The 26,079-nt window shown below is 38.0% G+C and overlaps 1 protein-coding gene across 1 annotated transcript in view; it reads right to left on the bottom strand.

Annotated features, from left to right (window-relative positions):
- Positions 1-26,079, bottom strand: part of HOMER1 (homer scaffold protein 1) — a 63,262-nt gene that overhangs the window by 4,003 nt on the left and 33,180 nt on the right. Inside the window, exons 4-6 of the mRNA XM_075726067.1 lie at positions 16,188-16,344; positions 3,294-3,404; positions 1,553-1,633 (exon numbers count right to left, since the gene is read on the bottom strand). Coding sequence (XP_075582182.1) covers positions 1,553-1,633; positions 3,294-3,404; positions 16,188-16,344 — 349 coding nt within the window. The remainder of the gene's footprint in view (positions 1-1,552; positions 1,634-3,293; positions 3,405-16,187; positions 16,345-26,079) is intronic.

Here is a 26,079-nt window from a genome sequence, read left to right as displayed (position 1 = left end):
CAAAGCAAAGCAGGATGATTATAGCAAAGCAAAGACTCAAGATCTTTTAGATGGTCTGCATCAGGTCAATAATAAGCTTTAAGCTTAAAAGGCAGCTTTTAACTCAGATCGTAAGTGAGATTTAAATTTACTTGAACAGAACCATGTTGAACTATTTTCAGAAACTGATCACCTACAACATGACGTATGGACATATATACACAATATATCCATTTGGTTACTAAAGATATAAATATACCAAAAGGAAGCTACTGACTTTATAAAGTACAAATTTTAATAAAAAACTCAGGATTTTCTAATCTTTCATCTCTTGCTAGTCTCTCATATTTCTCCTTGCTAAGGATAGCTAATTCCTGGCTTGCTATTACTTTTCATATGATCTTACACTGAAATTATTGCATATGCTACTGCCAGAACAATTTCCAACTTTCATTATAATCTCCCTTTTGAGTCTCTCAGATAAGCCCCTTTTCAGCTGAAAACTCCCATTTTTAGCCTAAAGCCAGCAGCAATTTTTGGAATAGCAGAACAGGCAAGCACAGGTGTATTCAAAACAATCTTTAAAGGTTGTTTAAAGTAATAACTTGCTTTTTCCAAATAATTTGACTTAAGAATGGGGAAAAATGAATAAACTAATTTTGTTCTCATGTGGTTTATTCTGTAGGTTAAAATGAGATTCAAAGAAGTTCCAATTCATGTAATGCATTTTGAAGAATAACTGCTTAATGATCTTTAAGCTGTGGCTAGTCTGATGGGGCTTGCTTTCTGCATGATTTAGGTCGAGCCACAGAACAGCGAGGGTCACCTTTCAGCAGTTTGGATCTGGAGCTATTTAATGCCTGAGTTTCCAGTCCCATCAAAACCCTGAAGTCTGAATTCAGAGTTTAACCCACCTAAGCTTTGGGTCAGCCTCACTCCGAAGGCAGGTTTCACAAGGGAGGTGCGTATGTGCTGGCTGGTCAGCCCCACGACAGACAGACAGGAGCTGAGACATAGCAAGGGAGGGTATACTGAGGGCACACTGATTCTGGTAGGCTGAGGTATCTCGCTTTACACACAGTAAAGAAACACCCCAGAAAAAACAATAAAAACAATAATTCTAAATAATTCCAAGAGAATGTCAAAGTGTGTTTTTAAAGTCTGTACTACACAAAAACACTTTAACCTTTACTTTCTCAGGACATGTTTCAAAGCTGAATACAAACTCATCCCAAATAATATGATACACAGCCTGACAGTTTCAGTGGCACACAAGACCTATGGGAAGACACTGCAGTGAAAATGAGACCAGAACTGCCCAAGACATGTATTGATGAAGGACATCTGCTAGCCTGATAGTACTCTGTGGACTTGTAAATGAAATTTGGGTCCAGCAGGTGGAAATTTGGATACAAATTCCTAAGGATCATCCCAACCCACCACTTCACAATGCAGTCTAACATATATTTATCTGGCACCTTCAGTGAATATAGCACAAGTTGCTGATGCGAACTGCTCACTTCACGATCATTTTTCCCTTCTCTCTAAATTAAGATGATGCACTTTAGCTCACCTGTAACTTCTGGGTCAGAGAATCCCTCTGTGCCTGAAGCTCTCTGGCATTGTCAATTTCTTGTTTCAATCCTTCAATTTCCTAAGGGAGAAGAAACAACCCTGCTAGCAACGCGTTACCTAGCTTGGCCTCAGTGCAGGTAAGCTGGCTATCGCTTCTTCTCATGAGCAAGACATTGCAATGATACCAAAACTGGCAGTTGGCTACTGCTCATTACAGCACACGACATTTAAGCCCTGCTCTCAATAGTCCTGAATCACAGTCCTAAAACAGCAATTCCATTGTGAATAAACAACAATACAGATAAACATTTTATTTTATAAAAGTCCAAGGTTTCCACTCCCACACAAAAGATCTGAAATCATTTTTTCCTGGAAAAGTAAGTGTCCTTGTAATTAGAGAAACAATTTTGTACTTTAAGTTCTATTAGAATCTATCCTTCTCCATTTTTTCAAGAGAAAAATCCAATTTTCATCTGTGAGCTGCTTATTATGTCACTAGCAGTGGGGCTGAGCATCAAAAAATTGCCTGCTTTGACCATCAACTTCTGTAAAAAGAGAGTCTAAAAGAAAATGGTATCTTTAATTTAGCAAGAAGAAAGTAATAAGGTATAAAAATAACAAATACAGATGAAAAATGAATGGAAGAGAAACTTTTTCTTAGCTTACTTTCAGGAGACAAGAATAGAAACAGTTAATTAAACTAAAAGGTATCAAAACCATTAAGTACTTTTCCCTGGAAGGGCATATTCACCTCCCAGAACTCCTTTTGGAAAGATCTCTTTTCAGCCAACAACTCAGCATAATTCAGAAGTGAATGGGCACCAAAATGGGAAACATTACCAACCTGAGGCTAATCTCTTAAGCATGAGGGAGTTTGGAAAAGGCTTTGTTCCATTTTGGGAGGATACTCTGTAACTACTGTGCCTCTCCTGCATCCTCCTTGGAAACACCTAACAACTGCCCCGCTGGAGGCAAGACCCTGCAGGACACACTGCCCCTGCCAACACGCACACCAGTGCCCGCTGCGTCTGTCACAGAGCTCTTGAGGCATCTGCTCTTACACGGGGCACAAAATCCTTTATACACGGCTCCTTCCACCTCCTTTTCCCCATCCATAAAGGGGCGATTCTCGATCATTCTGTGGCACAAACCTGTTTTCCTCTAGGACCTGTGCCAGTGCAGGTGTTACTCCAGTTCCTTTTATTTTCTTGCTGCTGGCCCAGCCCAAGGCAGATGGCACAATAAATATCAAGTTTCAGGCTGGGACCTTGGCATGCGTTTAAGGAAATGGATGATCGTGAAAGTCAGCTATATTAACATAGCCTGAAAACCAGATTGGCCTGAAAAAGGCATTGATCTATTACTTGTCCAAACCCTACTCTCCAGAAAAAGGAAAGCATGCTTATGACAGCTTTCTGTCTTAGTGAATTTGGACTGCACCAGTGTGATGACTGCTCTGTGGAAACCACTTATAACTTACTTTTGCAAACAGAGATGCTTGGTAAAAGCAAACAGGAAAACATAATACTTTTTTTTATTGTTCAGATACCCAGCTCTATATTGGACCGATGCAATTATATACACAGAAATATATTAATCATTTCAAAGAAGCTGAAAAGGATTTTACTTTGTAACATCTATAGGAAATAATACAGTATTTACCAGCCATCACAAGCTTAGTATTGAAAGTCTTTAGAAATGACATAACAGAAAAGCCAAGAATAAATGTGAGCAAATACCTCTTCTTTTTTCTTCAGCGTAGACTCTAACTCCTGTATTGTCTGGTTTAATTCTGTTTTATGTGTGTGGACTGCATTGGCTTGACTGCTCACACACTCTAGCTCAGTCACCTGTTGAAATAGGTAGAAGCAACAAATAGAGAATTAAATTCAACAAATTCAAGGTACTATTACTTCTTTGCATCAATAGCTGCATTTGAAATATACCCTTAGTTCTGGGTGACTTATGTTGATTAAAATGTTGAGGGTGTTCTCACGAAGTCAGCATAAAATTCCTTAACAAATTGTTTAGCAAAAATTGGTTGCTATGACTTCTTGGAAACAATACATTTAATATGTTGCAGGCTGAAAAGAACATTAATTAAAACTTATACTTACTAATTATTGAAAATTTTATGAAAGAAGCTGAATTACCATTCCAGAAACAGTAATGGCTAGATGATTATACACTATACACTAGAGCTAGCTGTCTAACTAACCTCTCCATCTGACACTTTTTAATGTTGCACCATCTTATTTAACTAAGGCACAATGCTCACCCACTTCCTAGCAAGCCAATTAACATTTCACAGCCTCAATTTCTGACTCGACATCAACAGTGTAATAGCAGACACTCAGCCATCAATGTACAGCTGCCAACTTCTTACTTCCTCTAGTTTCAGATCTCGTCTCTCAGTCACAAAGCCAACAGCTAATGGCACAATTTGGATTTGCACAGTTCCTCTTTACTAGCAAATAGCAAATGCTCTCCATCTGCTCGTGGATCAGTTAAGATACCTGGCAATGGTATGCCCTTTCAATTTTATTTTTTAATCGAAGAGATGTTAATATCCTGCCATTCACAGATAAACAGCTGTCAAAAAATAGCTTCTGCACCAAAGAAATAAAATCCATGCAGCTAGAGTTTATGCAGAAAAGTCTTTGTTCATGTACCTCCCAAATTACAGATCAAAATATTAGAGAACTTTCACACTGCATGTTTGCATGGATGTGTGCACTAAAACCTTTCTGTTTAGTAACAAACTGTTAAAATATCAAAAATTCTATTTAAAACCTAATAACTCATTTTTTTCCCAGAAGATATGAACCTGTCAATCTTAGTATACAGTCTTCAACAAAGCTGCACCACCTACCTACAGTAAATAAGAAATCTGGCCCAAAAACTCCTTTGCACAAAGTGCTACCCAATTCTGCAATGAAAACCCTTAGGCCTCCCTTTAACTTTCTTGGAGGAGTAGCCCTTAGACGGAGGGCAGGCATTCTCCAAGACAATTTTATTTCTTAGATAAAAGAACATCTCGAGGAATCAAGACTGATGCCCTCCAGCACCAATGCAGTCTAGCTAGTGAAGCCCCTGTGATGCCAGTAATTTCAGACTCTGAACTATTTGTAGGCTCAAAAGGTACATTACTGAGTGCAGAGAGAAGTCAAAGGGAAGCCAAGATGAAATACAAGAACATTAAAACAAAACCCCTATCAACTTCTCCTTTATGAGTCACAGGGCATGAACTTCCCCTCTGTAACAGCCATGACGAGTCTAGTTTCTTCTCCTGGAAAACTGTGATTAGATTTTTTTGCACGTCAGGTTTATAAATGGAGAGAACTGAGATTACAGCAAATTCTTGGGAGGGGTAAGGGGAATGAGAGATGAGGATATAGCTTGGTAACACAACACCCCATCTTCCACCCCAAAGAACTATCTTATTTGCTGGAAGTGTCCCAAAAGAAATATCAGTGCTCATGCTGTTTGCTCAGTTTTATATGCCACTGAGCATTACAACTTTTAAATAGAATTTTCGATATTTTAACAATTTGTTACTAAACAGAAAGGTTTTAGTGCACACATCCATGCAAACATGCAGTGTGAAAGTTCTCTAATATTTTGATCTGTAATTCGAGAGGTACATGAACAAAGTCTTAGATAATTTTCTCAATTTGCTTCAATTACACAAAAATATATCTATGTAGATTCCTTCTGACTGCTACCAGTTGTGACTATTACAGTATTCACCACTACAGTTACACAAACATGAACAAGCAGAATTGGAACACACCAACTGTGATAAACCTATGTCTACACAGTGTCTGAACTAACATCTAGACACAGCAAGAATCACAGAGGCACAGAGTAATTTAGGCTGGAAGAGGACCCTGGTGGTCATTTGGTCAAGGCCTCCTGCTCAAAATAGGGCCAATTTTGAAGTCATGTTTCGTTGCTCAGGGTCTTGCCCAGTCAAGAACCCTTCACTATCTAGTAGAGCTGCCACAGTTTTACACAGGTTCCTGTATTTCTGACATTGAGGGTTTATGCAGAGCTCTAGCTTGTTCCTAAGTTTTGCTGGAACTGTCAAACTCACTCACCTCACGTACCTTCACCCCTTCTGATGTTTAACTTCTGAAACGTTTCCAAGCTTTTCTGCTGAACTGAGTCTTGAATTGGAGGTGGAAGCCCCTGTGAACCCAGGGTTAGGGTTGTTGAGGGAACCCAGGGTCAGGCCCTCTCCCACGCGTTGTGAAAGACTGGAACATTGTATGGTAACCTCCAAGAAGGCCAATTTCTCTTTTAAAGCTGTGGCACTCAGCAATACCCACTGGCTCTTACAAAGCACTAGCGCAGTGAATACTCATTTACACAAGTGTAAGAGCCTCAACTGGAGAGACAGAAGAAAACCCAGTCCCCAAACCACTTCTGTCCTAGCACCTAGTGCCTTGGAAGCAAGTATGCAGAAGTGTCTTAACCTGAGACTAAGGAAGCACTTGGACCCCCACTGTTCTCCACATGGTTTCCTCTGGACTGCTACACACAGAGATGATGCATGTCTTGGTGCAAGCTTGGAATCCAAGGAGGCTGGTGGATTGAACTCTGGTGGATGAAATATTACTGCTCTCAGCTGCATGTAGTGTTGCTGGCTGAAAACACCTGCAACAGCCCCGCCAGTTGCATGGCTCACATGAATGCTCCCCAGTACACTCTGGCCCATACTACCTCCAGATACCTATTGAAATTGCTTAAGCAAACACAGCTAGTTCTGCTTGAGCAGAGCAGGGAGTCCTCTCACAAACCTCCTTGCCAACAGAGGCAACTGCTGTCAGAAGGGCAATTAATTACCAACACTAAAAGGGCTGTGATGTCTTACTCTGGTCCAGCTTTTCTCTGGGCAAATGTCCATCTCTTACTGCTTATGCAAGAAATTAATGCATTGGTCAACTGTTTTGTTTACCATTCGTTGAAAAATCATTAAGTTGGAAAAAAAGAACAAATTCAATTTAAAAAACAGGGTTACTTTAATTGCAGTCTTATTTAAATGTCCATTCCTACAGAGATCTGAAAAGATGTCAAATATCTGCATGATGTTATCTTCTTGAACATACCGATAAAAAAGAAAATCATATTGTGACCCTTTCAAAAAAATCTGTACAGTAAGATGGACTAGAAAATGATGCGATATAAAGAATATACAATTGAAACCAGAAGTAACAAAAGATAAAGCTCAAGGCAAAAATCTGGATAGTATTTACTTGCTCTATTTCCTCATTTCAAATTGAATTTATTTTTCTCATGAACAGTGGTCCAAAAATCATTAAAAATAACTGTTTATGCATTATGCACAGAAAGGGGCATAAAGATGAGCTAAAATGCTTTGGTCTGACCCTCCCACGTGCTATTTTCAGGGACATCTCATTCAGTGTTTCATGTTTAAGAGCAAGGCTCAATCAATCATTCAAGCCTTTGCACAGCAACACTGAGCAATGTACCTGTGATTAAGCCTTGCTTCCAGTACAGAATTCGGACTGCAAGAACAGTCTTTGAACAATAACTGATTAAACAAGGTTTTCTATTGTGCTATTGTAAGACTGCACTGACTTGCATACCTGAAAAAAGTCAATACTGTGGCTTTGTATTTGAGACTAAAAAAGAAAAATTGTTCTTAGCCTCTGCTGCTTTATTTTGCATTTATCATCCAGGTAAGGATTGCAAGTAGGGAAAAAAAATCTGAAAGGGCTTTTTAGTGACTATTTAATGAGCTAACTCTTCTAGTGTATGGCTGGCATTATACTTAACTGCATACTTTAGTGAGAAATACATCAGCTGAAATAAGACAGCAAGGCAACTTGTTCTGGCAGAGCCTAGACCTTCTCAGCAGAGGCCATTCTAGAGTTTTCTGGAAATTTTAATCTAGTGTCAATGGCTTATAAATAGAGGAGGATGCCAGGCAGAAGTTTTCATTACAGCAGACAGCTAGCACACACTGGGCTGTGGGGCAGACTGGAGGAGTGAGTCTTTGGGCCACGTAACACAACAGAGTAACAGCCTTGATGTGAGCTTAAGACAGTGACTGCCCAAAGCTTCAGAAGACTGAAAAATCTCTCAAAGAAAACAAATCAAATCACAAAGAAACCAAGAGAGGAGATTGCATCAAATCCCAACACAGACAACAACTTCACAGGTAAAGACTTGTTTAGTCTTTACTCTAACTTGACTAGCTAGACAGAGGCAAAGAAGTGGGAATGACGGAAATATTTTGAGTGGTCACCTTCCCCAAGCAATTATTGACTGAATGAGTCTGCGCTATGTTTGCTGCGGGTTGATTCCATTTTTCAAACCACTTTGTTGAGATAAATTTGTACACTTCTGATCTCAACCAATAGTTTTTATTCACTATCTTAAATTCAGTACCAACAGATCGTGAAATTGCTTCTAAACTTCATGCAGAAATTACTTCAACTGCTACAGAAATGCAAAGACAGACAGTTTGGAACATATTTTCAGTGTAGCTGTAGCCTATTTTATATACCTGATGCTGTTAATCTGTTGTTTCCTAAAGGTATTTTTATCCTTTCTATTTACTGTGGAATGCAATATCCAAGGTCTACTAGCTGAGGCTACAGTACAGAACAGGCAGAGTGCTCACATGCAAGACTGAATTTAAATATTAATTATGTATTTTTAGCTGGTTGAGTTACATCCCTAAATGGATCATAACTGTGACTGTGACAATAATATTCCATCAATAATTCAAGATGAACCTCCTACAAAATAAAAAGAGCTCTTTAGTTTCCACAAGGAGAAGAGAAATGATGTTGCATCGCTCAGCAAAACTAGGAATAACTGCATAAAGTTTCACATATTTTATGCAGAAAAAGCTTCTCATTTCTTCACGGTCGACAGTAAGATGCAAGACAGCATGCAACAAGCTGATCATAAAAATAATTCCGATATAGCTTTCAAGAAATGTGAAAATGCAGAAAACAAGGAAAATTGCTTTTCAAGGTTGCTGCTGAAAGAACAAAAAGCACACCATAGTATTATTCATATATATCACTTCTGACAGCAAATTAGTTATTGTAGTTTTCCAAGATTTACCCATAGATAAAATGATAACCTGGGGGCAGGGGGGAGCTTTGTGCATTACCAAGAATATATTACTTTTTTCAACAGCGAAAACAATTAAAGATTTTGCTGAAAAGGACACATTTTTCTCTGTGGGCACTGATGCCTCAAGTCATGGAAATATCAAAATGTTTTCCACAGTTAATCATTTATACAAAGATAAGAGAGGAATAATCCATAATCTCCTTGATTTTTGTGAAGAAAGTAATGGAACTGCAGAAGGAATATTTGAAAATTTAAGAAATTTACTAAAATCAATGCTTTGAGCTTCAGCCGTGCATTATTACTTGCAACTGATAATGCTAATACTAACTTCAGGGGGCATCCCTTTCCCTGCAATCTAATTAGCGAATACTTTTTCCAGCTATCTGGCCAGCTCATGAAATACACGCAATGGCAAACACAGTACAGATATGTCATCCTTTAATCCCGAGGATTTAAATCCAGTAATTTCCTCATACTCCAACAGAATTATGGAATTATAGGATATAATTAATTCTACAAAGCTTTAACTACATCAAAATTTTGTGGCATGCCTCCACAAAGGATGCTTTTTCTAACTTGCAGATAAATGGATCTTAACACTTTTCTTAGGTTTTTTAGAAAGATGAAGATGGGGATGAGACACCCTTCAGTGAAAACTTTTTTTTCCACTTTCCCATACTGACAGTAGTTCGATTGGTGGTTTGGGGTTTTTTTTCAAATTACAATCTCATATATAACACATTCAGTGAAAGTGAATTCCCAGGAAAAAACACAATGAAATAGTCTTGGGTCCTAAATGCAAATCTGCTCTAAAATCAAACCAAGGCAAACAGAAAAAGACAGGAAAGACTTGCCTTCAGTTCACTATACATTAAAAAAAGCCAAATTCATATTTTGATTTCACGAACATAAGCTGATTCACCTTCTCTGTCTGAAAAGAGGCCATCTTTTTAGTAAACTGTAATTATTAACTGAGGTTGAATCTTGATAAAGGCTAGATGTGGATTATTTGCATTAGGAATCACACACAGAAAGGGAGCTGAGTGTATGTACTGGATTTCAGAAATCCTGTCCTAGGAAATGCTGTGATAGTCTAATGTCAAGACTGACAACTCATACCATTTGAAAAATAATATGGAACTTATGATAGTTGAAATGGATATTGGAGGAGTAAAAATGTACATCTAAGAAAAAAATACATATCTCCTGAAATAAAATGCTTGTATTTTTCTCTTGATATGCCCTAATGCCATGCAAAGAAGGTGGTCAGCCTCTGCAATCGTTTCTCAAGGATTTTTAAAATATTACTCTGGATTTCTTTTTACTAGAAACTAGTTCCACTGCAAGAAGGATAACCCACCTTAACCAGATAATTACAGCATGCTCTGAAACGTAAACTCTTTTTTAAGGCAAGATTGTAATTTCAAAAACAAAAAAGTCACCGTATTCCCATATGTCTTCTAAAAACTCAACTATCACAGTTAGAACAATTAGCCTTTCTGGATCTTACTGTGTCACAGAAAACCTTAATATTGCCCAGAACATCTCTCTTGAATATTTGGTCAATATTTAACCTTATGACCTCACTTGGGTAAGAGCTGCCCTTTTTTTGCCTTTTCCAGAGTTTCTAGTGCAACAAGAGTTTGCTTACAATTCCAGATGAAAGGACTGCATACGTAAATATATGGACTTAGTTGGCCATTTTTCGTGCACTCAGAATTGGTCCATCTGCAGACACATTTCTTTCAAATAAATGCATAAACAAATACTAACAAAATTATAATCCCACTGTTTTGGTTAAATTGCCAAGCTATCCATACCTACCCTGCAAAATATTAATCTATTTTCATTAGAAACAAATGGTACCAAGCTGCTATCTAGCCACATGCTAATTACAATACCTTAAGAAGGAAATTATATGTGGGTAACTTTTTTCTTTAATCAATGAAACCAAGTTTAAATATAATGAAAGTTTGGATTGTTCAGTGAGGGTAGGAGGGACACAGTCTTAAAGGAAGGATGGCAAGCGACAGGCATCACATAAAAAAGGTGCATTGCCAATAAATTTTTGGATCAAAACTCCATTTATAAATTTCTTGTTACCACACTTGCTGTCACCTTTTTCCATACTTCCACTTTTACATAATGTCCTTCCTCGGCCACATAAAACCAAACAGTTTTCATGGTAGTCCCACAGTGGTGGTAGGAAGACTTCTTAGCAACTATGAAGCCCACAATATGGGCTCTGATTCAGCAAGCAACTTTATCACACCTGCATGTTCAAAATTTAGTTTTGGTTATTCAATTATTAATGCAGCTGGTGGAAATTTGGAAGTGACTGCTAAAGGATCTGCAAAGATTTTCCATACATAATCTGAGCAGATGGCTTATATAGCATTCTATACTTCTTGTGGACTTTAATAACTGCTTTTAGAGATTGTTGTTTTCTTTAAGGAGCATAGAAATAGCTGAGTAAAATGACCATGGTTTTATTTCTGTATGCTCATGCATTTTTTTAACATCCACTTTAAAATTTCTTTTAACAGTAGTGAAATCAGGGTCCATTGTTTGTCAGGTGGTTTTGATGACTATATAAGATGTCCTCATACTTATTTCATTCATTGAATAAGAGAACCAGAACATAATAGGCTAATTTTATGTTATTTCCTAGGATATCCTGGTAAAATAACAAGCCAGAATTTAAGAGTTTACTTCTCTGTTCTTTCAGGAATACCCAAGAGCTTGATCACTTCCCTTCATCTTTTTTTATCTTAGGTTTCTTTTCCCGCATATAAATGATTTTCAAGGACTGCAGCTCTTATTATTATGCAGTGGTGTTATTACTCTGTGCTATTGCCCAGTGTCATAGGATGATTTACTTCAGCAGTTACCATGCAAGAAAAAAATTAATCATTTTCATTTTTAACATGACAAAGACAGAACTTTGGGTTACTTTCCATAATTCATATCACCATTCAATCCTTTCCTTTTTGTGGTATCCGGATTAATGTTAATACCAATGCTATTCTATTTGTCTGAAGTAGCTCACTTCAGGGTTTTTCTTTCTGTTACTGAGCTGTTCTAAACTCATGAATCCCTTTTGACTTCAAAAAGCTATGCAAGGTGTGTAGGAGTGCTCCCCAACCCCGCTTATGGGAAATCCTTGTTGTTAAGTTGCTTCTGAACAGATTAGAGGAGTGAAGGGTGAGAGCTCCAAGTTAAGCTCTTGACTGGGCATCACATCTTCCCAGAATTATTATCTCTTTGTATTTGAGAGGAAAAAAATCCATACACTCATTTAGCAAACTTTTGAAAAATATAATGTTGGACAAAATATCAAAGTACAGTATTTCTGACATTAGCTCACAATATATAAGAGGAGAGAACAAAACTTTAATTTATTGAAAACTTTGCACTCAGCCACACTGAATCTGTATTCTGTTTCATCTCAGCTCTAGGCATTATTAATGCAGAGAACAAATGGAAGAAGGAAGATAAAGGCCTCAGAGAAGGCAAATAAATGTAGGTTAATATGAAAAACTGAACTGATACATGAGTAAATCTTACACTTAATCAGAAATGGCAAATAATAAATGAAATCAATTTCAAAGAATGCAATCAAAATCAAAGAAAGGGGCATTTTAGCTTTGTTTCTGTATTTTATAAAGTGTAAACAATGTGATACGCAGAAAAACTATTTCAGTCAAATTTTAAAACAATTATAGAATAAAAAATGGTGGGCTTAAAATAATTTGAAACAACTTAAAAAGCAGAGCTTACAACAAATACTGCACAAGACCCAGTTTACCACAGTGAATGAAAAAAATAGAAGATAAAAGTTTACTAATCAATATGCATTACTTCTCCACACACACCACACTTGACAGAGGATATGAGTCTGCTGTAGCTTGCAGACAGATGACTCAGGCACCAAAACTTGTATATGAACCTAAAACATGTCAGGAGTGAATACCACAATTACATTATGTATAAACCACATAATATACTATTAAATTGAACTGAATATAGCAGCTAATGTCAGTAGTACCATTTTTCATTTTGGAGGCTGGTCTATTTCATACAAGTCTATGATCTTGTAAGTGGCTGTATCCCTCCAATGCATATGTATCTACACACATTCTTCTCCAGTTGGCAAGATGCTGTGACAGCCAATATTTCCATATAGAACAACAACTACATTACAACCGAATGTGCAAACTAATTTCCAGATTTTTCTTTCTCCTTGGAATCAAATCTTCTATGAGTATTTCTAAAGATCTGGTCTATCCAACTTTTCTCACCAAAGCTTCTTTTGGATCAAACCCCATTTTTCTGCTGAAAGGGCAACAGATGCGAGTTGCAGAATGGCAAATTTCAATTAGATATTAGGAAAAATAACTTGACAAGGGTGATCAAACATTAGAACAGGCTGCCCAGAGAGGCTGTGGTATCTCCATTTTTTGAGACTTGATTCACAGCCCTGAGTAACTTGATCCAGCCCTGGAGCTGGCTCTAACTTCAGTTGGCCCTGCTTTCAGTGGAGAACTGTACCAGATAACCTCCAAAGTTAGCCAGCATGCTAAATTATTCTGTGATTCTATGAACTAAAGATGGAGTTCATTTCATCTGACTAAAAGTATTTCTGTAGGACTATCTAGATGATTATCCTATGGAGAAAAGACAAGCACTTACAGAAGCAAATTCAACTCAACACCTTAGTCAGTTTGCTTAAGACTGGGACGCCTACTCTTCATGCTTTTGTCTCTCCAAGAATTAAAAGAAAAAAAAGATGACCATTGTAAACTTGATATATAACTTCTACATAATCTCAGGTGAAACAGATTCCAGTTTAAGGAACATTTTTTGGATCAGCTGCAGCTACATGTTTATACTGAGCTTAATGGATAAACTGAACAGAAAGATAACACAATACAGTGACGTAACACTGCTTGCTACCACATGTACCACAACCAACAGTCTCCAGATCTGCTATTTCAACAGCACATTTTCAATCTGTGGAAGAGAGAAACATCTGACTTGCAGTTTCTTTTTGAAATGGGGCACTATTTCAATATGAAAGATCAGTCTCCAGCATGCAGGTTAGAAAAGCTCTTGTATCACACCGTATGGATAACAGATTGAGGCTGATTTTTTTTTAACGTGTTCTGCATTCTTTTGCCTACAGAGTTTGATTTATTGGGTTAGCCAAGTCTGTGTTTTTCTAAAAGCAATTCCAATAGAGGGCAGTACTCTTGATGAACTATCCTGTTGTAATTTACAGGCATGCCCAGAGAGACAGAGACACAGAGCGTTCCTATATTCTATGTGAGGTATTAACAAGCCCCTAGGTCACAGATTACAGAAACATTTAGTAAAGGTATGTAAACGGTGATCAAAAGAGCACAGTGTAGATGATCCCATGTTACAAGATTTTGTGTTCCCTCAGAAATACAAAATAATTCCAGGAAATTTGCTGGGCAAAGGTTATGAAAAATCATCAGCTATTAACGTATGCAGCTACAAAGACTTGGTTACTACTTCTGTAACTAGTATCATATAAAAGCAAAGTGACATGCTAAAAATTCCTATGTTCATTGATTGTATTTGCCAATAACAGATCTTTTAATAAGATTTAACTAAGAGTGAGAGTAACATTAAAAAAAGGTATCTTTGCCTGTCTTGTCTAGTTGGGTCTCCCCACAGCAAATGCAGCTGCTGTTGCTATGTGTCGCTTTTCTTTTCTTTCTTAGGTAAGGACTGTATTGTCTCAGCTTTGCACCAAAAGCCATTAATACATTTTATTAGGAAGAATGCTACCTCATTATATCCACATTTTAGTGATGAGTTCTTCACTCTAAAGCTCAGCTGGTGGTCAAATCCACCTGAACATCTGCACTATATTTTAATACAAGGTTGTAATTTAAATAATTTTATCAACAATGACTGTTATCATCTATTCACAAACCTTGAGCACAGGTTAGAAGTCCCACCCTTCCAAAGTAAAAGCTTAAATGAGATGACAGACAAAGCAAAAGTCTCTCTCTGTACAAACACACATGACAAGCTTGTGCCCAACTGGAAAATTTCTGAAGCAAAGCAGTTTTCTCAGCAACTGCCAATTTCTTGAACTGAAAGCACTTTGCAAAAAGCACCAGTTATTTTAATTACACTTCATGCATTTCGTCCAGCCAGCGATACCACACACAGTTACAGTCCATTGGAAATTGTCGTTCTTCCCTATCAAATCATTTGGCTGGAACTTCAGGATCCTTGTCTGCAAGTCAGTCTAGGTATAGGACAGCCCCAACAACCTGCCATTTCCCCAGGTTTCTCAAGCTCAAAGGAATTCTTGCTACTCTTCCACATCCCCCACATCCCCAGGTTAGATGTAGCCCCCCTCTGATGAATATGAGCCTTGTTCTTGGGACTACTAACAGCCTCCAGATAGACAGGTCCAGCGCCGGTCTGAAAGAACCCTTCGCAATTTGCAGGATTTGGCTACCTGTAATTACCATACCTTATTTCATACAGGTGAGTAAAGCATAAAAAAAACAAATTAAAAGGTCTGCCACATTTGCTACTTGACCTTGCCCTTCTTGTGAACATATTCATGAAACCAGTTTTCATGCAAAAAGCAATGCTTTTGTTTTTATTTTCTTAACTAAGTACAGCTGTTTGATATTTTTCTAAGTTAACTGGTATTAACAAAAGTAATAGTTTCATCAATAAGACATCTTCCCTCTATACATGTGCTAATCTTGCCTTCACTTTGCACAAAAATGTGTCCTAAGCCATGATGACATATTCATATGGATAAAGGTGAATAGATTATACAATATATAAAGAATTACATGTAAAAAGAGAAGAGAAATGAAAATATTGTATGCTTGTTTTCATAATGCAGCCTTCACCTTGCATGTTTTATTCCTCCCTCAAACACTGTCACTCCTTCCCTCCCTGTGCACTAATTTTTGGTTTGCCAAATGACCTCTGCAAAATTTACATTGAAGGGAACCGGACCCAGCCCCTCCTGTATGAAAATGGAAGCAGATCTCTAACTGCATATAATGATCTTGAATCTATGTTCAGTTCTCTTTCGGTGCAAGGATAAGAGGAAGCTGTTCGTGTTTGTTGTATGGGGAAACTACAACAGGGTTTCTGTAACTTACAGATGAGATGTCAAGTTTCTGTGGACTTAAATGCAAGAGGTACTAAAGTGTAGTGCTATGGAGAAAGTCCTGAAACAGATGTGATGGCATCAAATGAAGAGTGAAAGATGGCAAACACGTTATAAGGTTAGATAACTCTTCCTGCAACAATATCCTTTGCAGAAAAAGAACTGCTACAAAGGATTTTCCCATCAGAGGAACCCTGTGTGCTTTAAAATAATCATTAATTTCTGTTTCAAAGATTAACCTAAAGCCCCAACAATAAACATATTTGTTTTACTTGAAAATGAGCGAATACCGTCACCGGTACTTCCACCTCAAGGATCCTGGCCATTTGCCTCGACTTACCCGCTTATGAAGACGTTCTGCTTCCTCCTGATACGCAGCAAGTTGTTGTTTCCATTGTTTTACGTTGGCAGTGGACTCCAGCAGGGCTGCTGTGAGCTTAGCGTTATTACCCTTCAGCGTGGCCAGTTCTGCCTCCCAATGCTTGCTGATTGTCGAACTGCACAGACAGAATGAGAATGGTCAGAGCCCCCAGATCTCTTCCTTTTTTCTTTTTGTTAAAATGTCTTATAATTTTTTTTCAAAATATCCAGGAAAAACATAATGATGCAAATATCCTATGACTGAATGTCCAAATGAGAATCCAAATGCTCAAATCATCAAAATTATAAATTCAGAAAACATAGTTATGTCGTTATTGGAAAACAACTTCTACCCTCCGAGTTCAACAGGGTATTTTTTTTAATAAAATGTTAAGGATGATGAAATCCACAACATCTTCCCAAAAGCAACAACATGTAATTCTGGAATATGTATATGATTAGTCACTATAGTCATACATATGTATTGTGAAAGTGCTTTTTTAATCTACTACTTTATGAAATATATTGTAGAAAAAGATTTGTCACCAACTTGAGTAAAGAGAGCTAATGTAGTGCTTCAGAACTACATCTTAGTTGTCTTAATGCAAGCCTTCTATCCCTGAAATACACTTTCTTTATTAAATACCATATTTACTTTGTACTTGCAAACTCAAAGATCTTGAATTTCAACACCATAATACTATGAATATACCTTTCCTCCATATATCAGCAAAGACACTAAAGACCAAGGAGCATAGAGATATTATTGCTCTGTTGCAAAGAGGAAGCCGATATTGGGGTTTACTGAAGTAGCCTATGAAGGAACAATCCTTGCCTACAGTTCAGTTATTCTCTGAGCAAACACAGGGCTTTAATTTTCACAGGTAATTAGTTTGCCATCATCCACAGACCCTATCTATGCACTCAGTATGCAAGCGGAAAACATCTCAGACACATCAGGTGAATGTATTAGTATGCAAATAGCATTTTAATGTTTACTTGTATAATGCTAACAGCATATGAGGTGCACACCTACATGGAGAACACATAGAGAAAATAACTCATTTTGTCTAACTGGCTTACTATTAAAGGCATCACTGAAAAGCAAAGATCTGTAACTCTGGCCAAAATTATTTTGCATATAGGCTTGTGATGAATTATGAGGAATTATTATAATCTAATTATTTATTATAACAAATATTTTAATACACCTAATTTAATTATAAATTTACTATTTTGCATGTAAGTTTATAGGTTTATTTGAACTTTATACATATGAACAACGAAACATTCTGCCATCATTTTGTCCACCAAGTTTCTTTCTTCCATTTCATGCATATGCACAGTCCGTCCCACCAAGGCATATTTCAAAAACATTATGACTCCTATAAATGCTCCTTAGGTGTTCAAAATCAAGCAGCCACCAAGGAACATTCATTACCAATTCAGATCACATCTACTGTTTCACTAAAACGTGATGTCTGATTCTTCCACACTCCAGCATTTCCTTCCAAATACGCTGCTTCATCCCCTTGAATAGGAATACAAGTTCCTTCAGAAGAGGAATATGGGTTCTTTCAAATTGCTCTAGCATTTCATGATCTATTCAACTAATTAGAAGTTCACCACTGGAAATTTGAAATCTTAAATGACTAAACTAAAATAACGATAATCCTACTTCATCAGGAACACTGACTCATATTAAAGGAGATGAGAACAAATTTCTGTAACTATGTCTACTCTTCTGTTTCTCTAATCAGATTTACTTTTCACTTATGGTAGCACAGCAGATCAACAAATTCTGTAAAAGACATGCTAAAAAAATCTAGTTCATTATCATATTCATAACTCCTCCCTGATGTTCTGATCTGGCAAACAAATATCTGTTCCAGCCATTTCATGCAAGGGAGTAGTTCTATTTAGTAGTCCTGCTGGGCAGGACTAGTAGCAAATTGTGTGTGTGAGACACCTGTATATGTTTACAAAATGTGCCTTACTACTCATCTTTCCCCACAGAAGAAATATACACACCAGGTTTTATACTGATGTAACGCAGCACACTAAAAGCTTTGTATCTGGGACAGTTACACGATGAGAACTGTTTGATCACTTAATATCTTAATTTAATAGGCAAACAGGGAAGAGAATGGATTTTTTCTTTCAATGTAATAATTTGTATACTCACAATGATACAAGGTAAACTTCTAAGCCATGAAGATCCCAGAAGACAGACTCTCAGGTAGTGCTGAGTAATAATGAGAGGGGGATTCGTGGTGTGTTTCACCTTCTCCTTTGCCCAGTGCCCTTACTAACCCACCAAGAAAACAGTCAGGAGCTCTTAAGTTATTGCTTGTATACTGGAATGTCAGCATTAAATATGAAGGATGTGTTTTCTATTACTGCCATGGCTACCCTTGTACAAAAGCTAGAAGGTTTCTTTGGAGCTGGTTATTTTAAAATTGTTTGTTTTCTATAGGAATGCACTAGTATTATTTCTCAATCGTACTTTTTATCCCTAAGAGATCTACATAGTGGGCATGAACATGTCTATTGTAATGCAGACAGTATTTGTTTGTAGCATATACTGTTTTTTTCTACAAATAATTTCTACTGTATCTTCTACAGATTGTACTATGGCTCCATAAAGTAGAAACATATTACTTAAATTACTCTAGTTTTGTATCTAGTAATACACAATGTTTCCCAGCTATTTAAACTTGTCCTGTTGCTTCTTATAAAACTCCACATTCTCTGACATAAACACAATGATGTGATGGATATTATACTAGGAAACACAGAACAAAAAATGTGATTTTTTTATTTCACAAAACCTAATTAATTAAAATAGCCCATAACCAATCCTGCCAGTGCTGACTTACTTTTTTCAAATACTTTCTTGACAAACTAAAAAAGAAAAAAAAAAAGAATTTAAATTATGCTTTGTGGATTAGTTTGGTTAAAACTGGATTTATTTTTATTTAGATTAATTATTTTAGGACCAGATAAAAGCACACCTACAGCAGGCCATTCTTAAGCTAGCCTAAGAGTATCTGCATTGATGCCTACATCTGTAGAGCTACATTGGTTCAAATTTATCAACACTTCCAGAGGAAACGCTGAGAAACATTCAGTTCAGACACAATGAGAATTCTCTCTCAGAAAAGAAGATGCTGGGGCTAACACCTGGGAGAGGGAACACACAGATCCAGAAGCTGAAGGACACATGTGGAAAATTCAAAGGGCTCCCAAAAACTGCTAGAGCCCATGGCCAGAATTTTGATGGTGGAACAGCTGCACTACAGTCCCTCAGGATAGCTGTGGGAGGGATGCACATACTCTTTCTCTCTAAAACCTTTTACTTAATTCCTGTTTGAAAGGTTTTTTGCAAAAAGGAATTGGTTTTGCCCTTGATGCATTAGATTCTGTCACAGGAGATACACACACAGGTCTGTCAGGTTATCTTAACAGTTTTAAGTATCTAAACCAAACCCAAATCATTCCTCGTGTGTTCTGAGATTATTTGCTGTAAGAAGCACATGAAATACGAACACTTACTCAGTGATCAAAGTGATCCAAACTGCAGTGCAACTTCTACCAGAACACCTTTCAGTTTTGCACCGTCATGCAAAGAGCAAAGCTGTATGTATACATTGCGGGGGACAGGCATACACGTTTGCAGTCCTGCAGTGCAAGAATTCCACCTACATACATGTTTCGTTTTGTTCTGAAAGCCATCCATCCCTTTGCCAGCAGTGTCACAATTTTAACAGTGAGTTCTTCAGACCTGTCAGAATTAACATCACTGACTGCCTGGCACACTCAAAGTTTCAAGATGGTCCTTCCAAAAAAGAGACATCCTTAACACTCCTGCTTGTTGCCTGTTTCTCAGTGTGAAAAGCTCCACCAAACTTTTAAAAATATCCTAACAGAGAATAAAGCCGGTCATTTCCCTTGTGAAACTTCTGAACATCTGAAAATAAGAGAACAAGCTGTTTTGCATACATCACTACATTAGTGCCAAACACAAGAGGGAGAACGGGCCTCTAATGGATAACAGCAAAATACGAGTCTTATTGGCTCAACTGATCACGCTACACAAAAAAAATGCTTTCATAACAGAGGTTTAGGTCTGATTGCACAGAAAATTGTCTTTACAATGACAACTGTTCACAGGATTGTAAGCACTTGTTAGTGAGCAAAAGCTCAAAATTCTCCTGAATCTCTGACCCCTTGGTGCCAGCCACAGTATCTGGTATGTGTGTAATATCAGACATATCCGCAGTCAAAACACCACATGGTTAACATCTACAGTTCCTGTAATTCATTCACTACCACAAAACACTCTTAGAACAACTGTTGGCTGGTATCATACAGCCTAACTGTGACGCCGCCTGAAAATTAAAGTAGGAGTCAATGATCTTCCATACTTTTAGGCATTTTGACGAATCAACATCAGGACAATCTCCTTTCTCATTGGAAGATTAGTTACAACCCCAGTAAGTCACTGAGGAATAGCTTTGCTATCTGTCCATCTGTGACCTGAATAGAGCGCCAGAGGCTATAAATGCATGATTATCTTTCTCTGCAAAGTAGGTCACTTAAGGAAAATTAATCTGAAAAGCTCCAATCACCATGTTTAGCCAGTTGGAGAAGGCTTGCAAAGGCAGGGGGCAGGGAGCAGACATTAATGAGTTGCATTCAGAATGAAGTTATTTGAGAGAAGCCTCGATGAAATGAAGAAACAAAAGCAGGGCTCCACCATGCATAACGGTTACTTGGGACGACAAACGCCATCACTCTGAACGTGCCCCCCTTCCTTCTTCTTCCCCCAGCTTTTACTGCTGAGCATGACATCATATGGTATGGAATATCCCTTTGGTCAGTTGGGGTCAGCTGTCCCAGCTGTGTCCCCTCCCAGCTTCTTGTGCACTCCACCCTGGTGGGGTGGTGTGAGAGGCAGAAAAGGCCTTGACTCTGTGTAAGCGCTGCTCAGCAGTAACGAAAGCATCCCTGTGTTAACAACACTGTTTTCAGCACAAATCCAAAACATGGCCCCATACTAGCTACTATGAAGAAAATGAACTCTATCCCAGCCAAAACCAGCACAGCAGTTCAAAGCAAGAGATTTTTCTGCTTTTTGAATCAGTATTGCTTATTCATTGTTTGCTGAGTTGTATGCAGTATCAACACTATAAAACATGGTTTAAGCTTTATTTCAGATTTACAGAAATAAAACGTGTGCAGAATTCTGCTTTATTAATATATTATGTGTTTTAATATTGGATTCATTGCATAAAATGAATTAATTTAGAAATTGGATTTCTCACTACAGCATAGTCATGGTTTCAAAGAACTACAGTTACTCAAGAGCACGTAAATTCTTTTCTTCAGGTGTCACTGTGATCTGCACTGGAGGTGTATGGTGAGCAGTGCTGTCTTGGGACAGCAGAAATGAAGAGGAATTCATCTGGGTAGAGAATGGAGTACTTTCACTACAAAATTTGGCAACTGGTATAGTAATTACATCCATAAGACTTGACAAACATGAAAAGAGCAGAGTCCCTGTAGCTGCTGCTCAGATTATAAATAGTGGCATGTGTTGGAAGCAGCACAAGAGCCTGGTGGAGCGAGCATTACCTATCAGCGGGAGAGGTATGTCAACCAGCTGGTAACAACGCGTTAGCTGTGCTGGCAGCAAAGGGTGATCCTTTCTGACAGCCTTGCTGGTGAGCCTTACGGAGCAGCTCTTCATGCTTAAAGAAGCAAAGGGGGATTGTGAATGATTTGGTTCTGCTACAGTAGCATCCAAGAGCTCTAGTGAACTCAAGCAGTGTAGCTTCTTCTCTTTGGAAGTGTAGGGCAAGCGTTTGGGTTTATGTAAACCCAATTCTGCACAAGGTCCTTATGAAATACTCCATATGAAATAAGTTTCAGATAATGCTGAGGTCCCAGGCTGGAAGGGTGAGATCTCTGCAATGGGCTACGCTTGCTATTGCCTACATTGGCATGATGTGACTGTCCTATCAGATGGAGATGTTGACTCGGCTGGCACAGAGGATGAGTGCAGCATTGCTCGAGGTATTCCTAAAAGCTCACAAGAATCCTCCTTTCGTTCATGCCAAGAATGACAGAAGCTCCTCACTTCATGTCGTGATTTAGAAGAAATTTTAAGCAGGCATTCTGGGAATTTCACCCCTTTTCAGAGATTTCAAAAGGCATCTTCTGTGGCCATCTATTAAATGTGTGAAATTACTTCATGACAGAAAGGATTTAAACATGATGGTTTTAGAGTTTGTCCTGCTGCTAGTCCAACGTACCATATGCCCTTGTTAATGACATGGAAATTTCTCCCTCTCTCTTGAACACTCAAAGCAAAATTGGAAACAGAAAAAGGTTTTGTCATTTATTTAACTATACCCAATTAGGAGTCCTAGAATAAGTGGGAAGCTGAAGAAAGTGCAGTGGAACGGATCAGGTCCTATCTCACCATGCCAGGAAGAGGCAAGAAAGAAAAATTTTGAGTTATTCTGCCATTTTAGTCTTCGTACAAAGCTGTCTGCTTGTACAGGCCCAGTAGATCTCAGCCACTCAAAATTTTGACTCTGAACTTATGGGCATGAGGGACACAGTCATCAACAGTATCATTAAGTAATTAAAGACCAGCAAAGGAAGGAAATGTACAGTAAGAATGGCAGCTTTTGTAAGAAGAAAACTTAAGAAAGAAACCAAAATTGCCTCTTCACAGCTACTGCTTATTGTCTTATCTGTAGTTGTGATTAACTGGACACATACAAAAGGAAGACTTATTTGATAAACTGGAATTTATTAAAAAAGGGTAAATCCTCTCAAAGTTATAATCAAGAGATAATTACCAGGAAATTGCTTTGAGTTAAATATTTTGAGTGAGGCCAATGAAAAACTAATTAATATTCAAAGAGATCCTTATCCTTAATTAGAGTATTCAAAAGAATTTTTAGCAAAAGAGAATAGCTCCCGTGGGGAGAGAAGTGGGAACATTAACAGAGCATGAAAGATCTGTTCTTCCCTTTGGGATAGGGAGTATCTACATGATCTCAATGGAGTTACATCAGCACAACACTAGGGAAACATAGTTGTGAATAGGCTCTTTAGATGGGTTAAATGACAAATTCGATCATAGTAAAAAAGATGAAGGAGGCCCTTGAAGCACATCGTACTTTAAGTGAGGTGACTAATAACAAAGCCACACACATCTAGTGGAAAGTGAGAAAGGCAGCTGAATGGCTGAAATCAGCAGATGAGAGCATGACTTTTCTGAGAGTCTATCATTCTCTACAAATGTTGAAGGTTTATCCAGAACGTATTGTTTTGTTTTGTTTTGCACACCCCTGTGCTTAACTCAGAGCTACAATATGCTTGAACTCCTAATTTCTATGTCACTGTAGAAGGCAGAAATGCAGAAGCTTTTTCTACAAATTTGGGTAGAGGGTTGCTTATGGAGCTATTACAGATTTCTCGTTCAAGGTGTTTCATATATGATCTTTCACTTTCATTTAGCTTTTAAGTTTGACCATGCTCTTGGATTCTGAATCATCTGAAGTATCTGTGCAGCTCATGGACAGAAGAGTTCCCTTGCCAGTTCTGTTACAGGCAGTCCTGTTCTCAGGCACCTCTTGTGCTATGCTTTATCAGCTCACTGGGGAAGGGTCAAGACCTTTGCAGACTTGACAGATGAAGATGACCAAAGAGGCTGAGTAATGGTATACTCTTTCCACTATATGACAGACCACTATACAATGCAAATTGGTGGCTATACTTTATTTAGATCCACCACCTAAATCCGTGTTCTGTATTTTGTAATACAGCCTTCATTCACCACAGGCCCCATAGAAACCACCACAACACAGACTGCCTTTCAGTATGGAAGCTTATCACTGAGGAATAGACTGGATATTGAATTCTTTTTAAGGAAGGAGAATTTCACAGAAATATTCTCTATGGTAACCCAGCAAGGTATTCCTGCAGAAGACAACAAAGCCAGAGAAAAAAATTCTAAAGTATGGTGGTGTTCACTGCTTACTGAAACAGTAAGAGTCAATAGCAACAGAAGAGCTCCTGAAAGGCACACCATGGGATGCAAAAGATTGGGTATTAACACAAAATTAATGCTTCAGCTATGATCCTTATCAATCATGGACTGAGATCCCAGCCCTGACCCAAATTAAAGTGGGGGACAAAGAGTAGAGTCATTCTTCTCCACAAGAAACAATAAAGTTTCCAAGCTTCTTGTATTGTCTGCTAGTATACTCTGGATGTGTTTACATAGGTGACATTTAAACTCTGTTTCTCATTAAACTTACACTCTTAAAAACAGTTTTATGCATGTCTTTTGTACACTGTAGCACAATGCATAAGACTTGTATTTAACCTGAATCATCACAGTAGCACTAAGAAAATCCCTGATTTCTCTAAAGAAGCTCAACTTTAATTTTATTCTTTTAAAAAGATCTCATTTTTGTCTTAGTCATTTCATTTTATACAGTAAAGAGACACTAGGTTATCTCTTCATGAAGGCCACAGAGCATAAACCCAAAGCAGTAACTCTGTCTTATAACTTTTAGCCCTTTGCAAGAGCAAGCATAGCTAATCAGTTTCTAGGGTTTTTTGCACTAAACATTAAAAACCTTGTAGACCTAACATTTATCACAGACTCTGAAAAATTAAAAAAGACTTGCCCTTGTTCCCTTACTGAAATTGCTTATCAGTATCACTGCAAGTATTTTATTCTCATGCCTGTGAGACATTCCAGACCTAAAATTTTATCACATAGCCTGAAAAAGTAAAAAAAAGATTTGCCCTTGCTCCTTTATTGAAATTGCTTATTGGTATCACTGGAAGTAGTTTATTCTTGCACCTGTAATGTATCTCATATTTTTCACAGCTGATACCCTATATGTTTTTTTAGTGCATTAAACACTAGGCATAGTTCCTTACTGTTGCTATGGTGCTGAACACTTCAAATATTCCAATAAAACTACATTTTTCAAAAGCAACCTAAGTTATTTAGGAACATAGGTCCCATTTTCTAAAATGACTAGGTATTTGGCTGTGAAGAAAGTCAAATTGACTTGGGCTCCTTATGGCACTTAATCATTTTATGAAAGCAAGTAGCTGATGTGGTTATCAGCATGTCATATACCAGGACATGGTGACCCTGACCATGATCTGAATTACAACCACTTTTATTCTGGAACTCATTTGTACACACAAGAATTTAAAGCAGTTTAACTGTAAATTCACACTTTGAATTAGTATAGATTAATTTTGCTGAGGCCCCTGGCTAGATAAAACTCTGTTTCCTACCTATAAGAACAATTTGTGTGTGCATTGAACCAATCCGCACTCTGTCAGCGGTGTAACAGAAGAGAGTATTTGACTGCCCTACACTTCTCTCACCTGGGCTCTCATTTATTGAGTGCTATTCTGATTTTAAGAGTTTCACTGAACTGTGCTCTCAATTACACCTTGGTGAGTTTGAGAAACTTCCCTAGCTTCACCACAAAAACGCTGTGGTAGTAAGGACAAGGAACAATTCTTTTCCCAGTAACCATACCTCTGCCACTAAGTAAAACAGGGCCAAAAAGCCCTGAGCTTCTGAAGGCCATATGGACGGAGGAGTCTGCACCCTCCACAAACTGCCCTGGTCTGTGTCAGCTGGCCAGACAGATCCCACAGTTTGCACATAGTCAGGTTTAGCACCCTTCCATCTTTGCAGTCTTCCAAGGCTTTATGTGATCTGCAACCCTTCCATGTCCATCTGAAACACTTCTGGGCATGCAATGCACATCCGTGCTCTTGTGCAATGGGAGTACCACTCTGGTGCATGGCAATGC

This window comes from Pelecanus crispus, chromosome Z, assembly GCF_030463565.1.
Source record: "Pelecanus crispus isolate bPelCri1 chromosome Z, bPelCri1.pri, whole genome shotgun sequence".
Lineage (NCBI taxonomy): Eukaryota > Metazoa > Chordata > Aves > Pelecaniformes > Pelecanidae > Pelecanus > Pelecanus crispus.
Note: the sequence above shows the minus strand (reverse complement) of the source record. Positions and strands in the feature narration are given on the sequence as shown.